Source organism: Schistocerca americana, chromosome 1, assembly GCF_021461395.2.
Source record: "Schistocerca americana isolate TAMUIC-IGC-003095 chromosome 1, iqSchAmer2.1, whole genome shotgun sequence".
Lineage (NCBI taxonomy): Eukaryota > Metazoa > Arthropoda > Insecta > Orthoptera > Acrididae > Schistocerca > Schistocerca americana.
The window spans coordinates 347830139-347838624 of record NC_060119.1 but is presented as its reverse complement, the minus strand read 5'-3'; the positions used below and the strand labels follow the sequence as shown (position 1 = coordinate 347838624).

The window sequence follows — 8486 nt, the reverse complement described above, 5'->3', positions numbered from 1 at the left end:
TAAAAATAGCCGCTGAGAGAAATCTCCCAGCGACGATGCTTTGAATCTCGTTGCGAACTATTTGTAGCTAAAATATCGAGTAGATTACACTAAAAAAAACTTGATAACAGTTCAATGAAACACCTGATGGAATCGGTGCCAGCCGCCGCTCGAAGCACAAACGACGGCACAGCGCGGCTGCCGTAACTGCATGCAACAATTTGTTGTTACCACTCGTCGAAAAGTTTTTCACTGCAAGCAACACTAGAGTCGAAGTGTTAATAATGAATCACCCTTTCTCAATATTCTTGAGAGCGATCGGAAAAACAGCGTTATTTATTTCGTTGCTAACCAAAGAACCAGAGCTACGAATAGAATGGCATACAGCCGGAGTGCACGCAGGTAGAAAATATACTGCGCAAGCATCGATTGTTATAACATCTTTGGTACAACCATAAATTATATTAACTTTGATTTACTGTTGACATAATTTGACGTTTTGGTATGCACAGTGGTATAACACATTGAAAATTTGTGTTTATTGTTTGTAGGGATATAGTTACAACAGTCGTGATGGGAGCATTTACGAGTAGACAACATGCAGGCGTTGAAGAAGTTGATATTGTATCGAATCACGCATATAAATACCCACCTAGATCAGGTGAAGTGAAAAATTACTTATCGTGATGAATGTGTACGAAACATCCACAAATAATCTGTTTGCGCTAACTTGTTGTCATGTTGATGTGCAATAGCAGGAGTTATTGTTAAAACCAGCTGTTAAGGTTTGAATCGCAGGTAGACAAATTATAGTGTAGACGTGTTACGCTGTAGATTCAGAATGTGCATATACTACGTTGATGATTACTACCAGACTCCCGAAAATTTCGAATAATGTTACACTTATTGCCTTATATTTGGATGTATGATCACGTTGCAGTTATCTCCAACTTTCCACTGTTTCAAGTAATTCTTTTCGATGCCGTATCGTTGACAGTACCATGTACTCCCTTATGTATCTTTCCCAGTATGGTGACGTTAAATTTGAATTCTTGTAGAGTTTGTCACGTGAACTTTGTTACTTGCAGTTTGGCTTCAATTCAATGATTTGTTTTCAGCTAGATGAATTTTTCTGCAAAAAAACGACTTTCTCTGGTATGCCACCATCATATCCTTTCCTCAAATAGGTTGTCTTTTCAAGACATAAGAAAACACTTTCTCCACACTTTCCTTATTTATACAGTGGTAAATTAATATGACGCATTCGTTGTCACAGTGGGCTAATCCTTGAAATTATTCTGAAGGTGTTAACGAATTGAAACACTGTAGTGTTGTATTATGTTCAAAGTTAAATGAATTTGTTAGTTTATGAAGATATTCAAAAGTACAATGTAAATACTTTGACTTCATTGTGGTTGAATCAAGAAGATAACAGATCCTTGCCCATTACAGAATCCATCGGTTGACATGAGTCCTTGAACAGCCACCTTGTTACACAAAATCCGTTGCAATAAGATGATGTTGATATCTCAAATTTATCATGCTCACTAGGTATGGAGCCCAGTCAACACAGAATATAGAAGTACTCAGGAGGGAGTAAGGGAGAAATAAACAACAACAGTGACAATTTTCTCATTAGAAATATATTTGATATAGATAACTAATGGGACACCCAGGAGCATTTAGGAGTTTCGGACAGACACACACTTTACAAATATATCTCCTCAGCCTCAAAATGATCAAATTAATAAAAAAGTCTATTAAAATCAAATTACATACCTACCATCCATGAAAAAACAATATTCACAAATAAACCAAATATTCCCTCCCTCCGAAACAAGCACTTGTACTTATCTCCCCCCCCCCCCCAAAAAAAACAAGAAAAGTGAAAATCTCCTTCTCCAGTAAAAAGCAATAACCAGAAAATATGTGAAAAACATAAAACTTCCTACTTCATAACTTTCCAACCAATAAATAACTGAATGATCAGTCACTTCCTTTCTAGTGGACACAAAACTACACAGATGAGAAGAAACAAAAATAATAAGTCAGATTGACAATAATGGTGGTTACCTTCCTAGATTCATGCAGTCCGGTTCCCTGCCTACCACCAATCACCATGGTTTGTCCCTCTGATAGTGCAATACAAAACTGTCACTGATACAGGAAGGACCCACTATAGTAATTTCCATAGGATCTCTACATTTTTGACATTTAGCACATCCCACAAGTACAGCATACTTCTGAAGGGAAGTTATGATGCTACGCATATCACACATCTGTTCTGTATTGAACAAGGTGGAGTGGTGGTTAGCTAATGACTTGAATTTGGGAGAACAGTGGTTCAAATCCCGTCTGGCCAGCCAGTTTTAGGTTTTCCCTGATTTCCCTAAATTGCTCCAGGAAGATGCTGGGATGGTTCCTTTGAGAAAGGCACTGGCAATTGCCTTTCCCATCCTTTTGTAATCTGAGCTTGTGCTCCTTCTCAAATGACTGCATTGTTGATGGGACGTTAAACTCTAATCACCCTTCCTTCCTTCTCCCCCATCAACATATGGCTGTTAAATTTCACTGTTGGATCCACCACACAACAAGCACTCACAATAATGTTTTACAAATAACAACAGGGTCGCGATTCTTCTGAAAAACTTGGAATTATTAGAGAATTAGATTTTATCTGGAAAAATCATGGAAATGTTAGGGAATTTCAGGAATTTGATAAAATCACAGGGAATTCTGCATTTTAAATCTAGCATTGAAATTGGATTTTATTGAGTTTTGTAAATCATCAGTTATAAAAGTATTTATTATCTTGAAGTGTGTTAATTGTATGAACATTATTCCACATAAATTATCAGTGTGTAAAAACTGCAGTCAAACTACTGCTTGTGGCTGGTATGTAGCTCAGCTGAGAGGAAAGAAAGGTCATCATTGTGGTATGATTCCCACCCCCTCTCAGCTCACCATTAATTAATCAGGATCTTCTTGACACAAGCTTCCTACTCTCAAGTGGTTTTCTTAGGGATATTCTCTCTCTCTCTCTCTCTCTCTCTCTCTCTCTCTCTCTCTCTCTCTCTCTCTCTCTCTCTCTCTCTCTCTCCCTCCCTCTCCCTCTCCCTCTGCCTCTCCCTCCCCCTCCCCCCCCTCCCCCTCTCTCCCTCTCCCCCCCCCCCATCTCCCTCCCCCCTGCTTCAGGTTTGAGTAGCCATCCTGAATAACTTCACTGACGTCAAAATTTATCACGAGAGTACCACTTCAAGCCATGCACCCGTGTCAAACCACCTTCTTCTCACATAGAAACTTACAAATACTGTCCATATATGATGTCATAGGCAACAGTATCGTTGTCATGGGCCAAAGCTGACTATCAATTTTGAAAGCTTCAAGTGACTCCTTGTTATTGTTGTTGAGCCATGTGTTGTCTTACTCTGCCATTAGCTATCAGTTTACCAGAAAAACCTTTAATCGAGCATAGCAGATTTCTGGTTATGTTATTATTACGCTTCAGTGTCTTGATGTCTCCTTGGTACAGAAGCTTTGAAACGCTGTCACCGATGTGATGTACATTTGCAAAGTATTTTTCTTTGTCCTTGCCACTTTTTATGCAAGTCCCATGTTGTTACCAAATGATTCCATTGCTCTGAAGCTTGACATAGCTTTTGTAATCCAGGTGGCAGACTAATAAATATGAAAGTCATAGAAATAACCGTATTAAAAAGAAAAAAGTTAAGACAAAAACAAGGCATTCCTCTCAAGCACTTATTTGTGTTTAACTTTATAGAAAATGTGCAATGGAGATGGCTACACTTCTAGAACTTGTTTTCCGTGCACTGTTCAAGCAGTGATATAAGTGTCAGTTCATGCTAGAATTTTGGAGTATGTTCATTGTTAGACATGAGATTTCGTTAAGCTAAACAACTTTTCTCCTGAAATTGCCATGTGAGTTTGTGTACTTCAGTTAAAGTAGTTTTGTGAATGGACATTCCAGTGGGTGATAGAAGCCAGAAATCAGTCAAACATAGCTCTTTTTCAGTTTCTACATGCTTGTTTTGTTCTTACATGCCGAGACTTTATAATTGAGTTGAGTTATACAAGGTAGGGGGGAAAAGCATGACACAGGATGATTTATATCGATTGCATGAACATGTGGCATGCTGTGTAATAGCTAACAACACTATTGCCTACCACTAATTTGTGTCAGTCATGAAGCTATTACATTGTAGGTAGAGGCTTCTACTTATAAACCATTGAACTTGTGTTTGGGATAAGTATCTGTTTGCATTTCTGGTTAAGATTTCCATGATTTTTGTAAATCAGTGAAGGTGAAAGCTGGCATAGTTCCTTTGGCAAGACTGCTTTACTATCTTTGTCCATCTAAGGAAGTGTTCCATTTGTAAAATTGATGGGCTGTAAACTCTGACACACTTTCCTTCCTTACTCTGCCAAAACTAACATATATTGCAATAGCTATGTGAAACTTAACTAGCCCATTTCACTCTGAATACCCAGAAGGCTATGGCTGATGAGTCAGGTAGACACAACAGACATTATGTACGGAACTTTGTTGTTTAGTGTACAAGAACAAGTGCATTTTCCTTGCACATACCTACAACTGTGTTTCTGCTGGAAAGTGAAATATGAATTTATCATTGCACATATACTACAGTGGGCATTGACACATCAGCAGTCATTTTAACAATATCACAAACTGTTACAGTTACTAACAGAAAAATGCCTTAATCCTCTGTGATCATCAGACAAGACTTTTTGTGTGAGTGCTTATAAAAAGGAAATAAAATCAAATAAATGAGCTGATTGAGAATAAGAGGCTACTCATCTTACATGCCTTAATTTTACTTCTTCATTATTACCCTAAAATGTTCAAGGAGGCATCACAGTAAATTCGTAAACAATCCTGTAGTTTGTTCTTGCCCTAACCTTTCCCACCTAACAGATTGTTTGTATGTAATGTGTTTATTCTCACTGGAAAGTTGACTTCATATATTGTTTTCAAAATTAGTTGTTTCTAATGAGCAATGTTTTGTAGGTAATTATTTTGGCAGTCACTTCATAATGGGTGGAGAAAGATTTGACACTCCTCAGCCAGAAGCTTATCTGTTTGGAGAAAATGCAGATTTGAATTTCCTTGGCAGCAAACCAACACCTGTAAGTAGGCCACTGTGTTTGGCAATCTCATACTTTTGTCAACTATTACTTTTTGCACGAGTGCTTATAACAAAGAAATAAAATGAAATAAATGATTTATTTGCTAAAATAGCCTGAAAAAATTGTTTTTAATGGTATTGATAACAATACTTGTTCTGTTCTTGTTTGGGCAACATCATATGTGTTGTAGTATTAATTGCACTATACTATATTGCCCATTAACAGAAATATTTGCTTTGTAGTTTCCATATCCACCTCCACAAGCCAATGAACCAACAAAAACTCTGAAGTGCTTGGTGAACATCCGCAAAGAATCTCTTCGATTTGTACGTTCTCCAGAAAGTATTGGTAAATGTGGGGATGTAGATATTGAAGCAGCAAAATCATCCCTTTTCAACATAGAATTTACTTTTGATTGTGATACAAGGTGTGCCATAACTATCTACTACTTCTGTACAGAAGAAGTAACACCAAATGGCATAGTGTGAGTACTTTGAGTATTTTGTCTTTCGTAATTAGGTACCCCTAACATTTATGTATGGCACATGCCAACAGAATTTTGTAATACATACTCATATTTTTCTGTACCAGCATTCCGTAATGAAAAAGAATTACTAACAAAACAGCTAGATCTAAATGTGCATAAAATTTATTTTATAACTGTACTGTCATATCAACATTGTTTATTGGTCAACATAAGTTGTTGTCTAGAAACAATAAGGTGAAAATGTGAAAGAAAACAAACAATAGCATTGAACACATATTGTAAGAAGTGAAAAGCACTATCAGAATCAGGTTATACCATAAATTGTCATACAAACAGATGGTCAGTAGAACACCATAGTGAATGACTGATGAATTAAACAAGCACACAAACATTTGGTTGGCCTTTTTACTATTTCAGGTGATCACATGAGTGATCACATACTAGGGACAAAATGTGGCTGCTTTGGTATCAGCTGCAGAATGAAGGCAACCCCTACACATCACCAGACGTGCCTTGTTGAGATGAGATGTACTCTTTTATATTGTTGATGGCTTTTATCACATGCTGCCCCATGCCTCCCTCCTCCAGAAAAGTTGAATCAGCATGAGTGGTGATAGTCGGGAAGTGATCACGGTGCCACAGAGGCGCCCAAGTTGTTGCTGGGATATTGATCACAAAATGAGGAGATTTTGAAAATGGTCTGTTTTGGTGTCTGTGCACATGATTACATTGTTGCTGGTACGAGATCACAGCTTAGAGCCAATAGCTGCAAGAGCTGTATCTTCTACAGCAGAGAGTGAAGGCTGTTGCATTTCTCTTTACAGTGCACATTTGATTTGTGCTCTGGTGTTGATGAGACCTGGGTAAAAAAAGCTTTTTTTAATGAACATTGTTTCATCAATGAAGAAGAGTCTCTTGTTGAGGGAGAAAAATTCAGTTATTTTTTCCCCTTGGCAGTTAAATAGCAACCAAGATAAAAAAAAAAAAAAATAAAGAGGTACTATGTAGTTCCTTGTAAATATCGTTTGACATGTTGGTATGTATATATTTTTTGTCCAAATAAATGTTGATGTTTTTAAATATTTGGACAGCATTTTTCATAGTCTTTCATTTCTCATTATAACCCTATGACTGACAGTGTCTGAAATTGAAATTGGGCCAAATGTCGAGAATGACTAAAGAAATCTGATGAGGCCAGATCAAATGATCTGGAGCCATCAACATTGGATCACCGAGTGGATACAGAGAAGACAAGCACTGAGGAAAAGGACAATTGGAGATGGCACTGCAGATAAAAAAACTCTAACAAGTAATCTAGAGAAAGAGAGAGAGAGAGAGACAACATGATACATAGTGAAAAATGAGACCAACAACCAATGGTGCATTGTGACAGTGAGGCAGTAGCAAAGCGAGTATACCACTGAGTTCCTTACATGCTGCACAATGGAACTTCTAAGGCAGCCGCGAGCTCCAGGTGGCTGGCAGAATGGCGTGTGACACTTCAGCTGCGTATGCTAGCACTCACAGATGTAACATCTCCACTAAGCCAAAAGTCTCAGGTTAGCATATTAGATCCCTCCCCCCTAAAATGAACATGTAGGGCCAGAACATCCTGGATGATCTTTTGGAAGGTGAACTAGTGTGTACTTGGTGCCTTGGCACATAAACCTACTTGCTGGGTTGGTGTTCCAGCACTTACTCCCAGCGGCTGGTGTTAGAGACTGGAAACACCTGGCATCGTGCTGGGACACAACAATGTGGGCATCATCGGCTGTAGCTTATGAGAACACAGAAACCTCTGTCCAATGAAACTGCCTCTGGTTTCCTTGGGTGCAGGTTGTATCTGGGAGTTTGTGGGACTGGCAGTGATAGGCTTTCTACTTCAGGGTGTACCACTGGTGCTACTGCAGTTGTAGGCACAGACACGGTTTGTACATGGTGCTCCAAACCCTTTGGTGTGTCGACTCAACGTGAAGAGCTGCTTGTGAGTATTTATCACCATTGCTGGTGCCCCTATGTCCTTTGCTCTGTAAAATGTGCCTGACTGCTGTTTCTAATGGTATTGGTCCAAGTGCCGAATTGGGCTTGCCTGGAGCTGTGGGGCCAGGAGATGAATTAGCATTTGCAGTTGTCTCCCGTGGAAGAGCTCCATCAAGCTATAATCCTTGATAGGGGTGGTCCTGTAGGTGTTCAGGAACAGTGTGAGTGTGGCTGTTGCAATGGTGGCTCCCACTGCATTCAAAGTTTGCTGTTCAAACATTCCACTATCCACTGCACAGCACCATTGGAGAATGGGTAAAATGGTGTTCTATGAAGGTGTTTCATATCATTTGATGTGCAGAATTATGTGAAAGCTTTTGCCATGAATGGGGGCCTATTGTCCGATATTGTATTTAGGGAAGCCCTTTGATGGCTAGAATCTGGACTAGGGTATATATTGTGGCTTTTGTTGTGGAGGGATTGTGCTTACCACATTTGAATATTTAGAATAGATGGTGATGACTGTTAGCCACATAGAGCCCAGAAGTGTACAGTGCTTCCATAAATGATAACAGGATTTTGGAAATATCTAATTTTTATTATTTTTTTCTTAACATATTTCAAAAAAATTGTGAATATCAGTGTTACAATTTTAAGGCCCTTAATACTGTATGCTTGAATTTAGGGTTACCAAAGGGGAGGTCATTTCTGGAACCAGTCCATGCCAAATGAGTATAGCAAAGCATTTCTAATGTAAAGTAGACAGACGTGATCAACTGTCTTGATGAGGCATTATTTGTGTCAACTGTTATTTCAAACATATTTTGTTCTCTTCACAGTAAAATTTTATCGGTGACCTACATTGATTTTGCTT

At 38.5% G+C, this 8486-nt stretch overlaps 1 protein-coding gene across 3 annotated transcripts in view; it reads left to right on the top strand.

Annotated features, from left to right (window-relative positions):
• The first annotated feature begins 442 nt into the window (after positions 1-442).
• Positions 443-8486, top strand: part of LOC124599481 (probable E3 ubiquitin-protein ligase MGRN1) — a 168909-nt gene continuing 160865 nt past the window's right edge. For all 3 annotated transcript variants that reach the window (XM_047136081.1, XM_047136083.1, XM_047136082.1), the window contains exons 1-3: positions 443-640; positions 5027-5145; positions 5388-5629. In XM_047136081.1, the coding sequence (XP_046992037.1) occupies positions 553-640; positions 5027-5145; positions 5388-5629 (449 nt within the window). In that variant the 5' untranslated portion in view covers positions 443-552. The remainder of the gene's footprint in view (positions 641-5026; positions 5146-5387; positions 5630-8486) is intronic.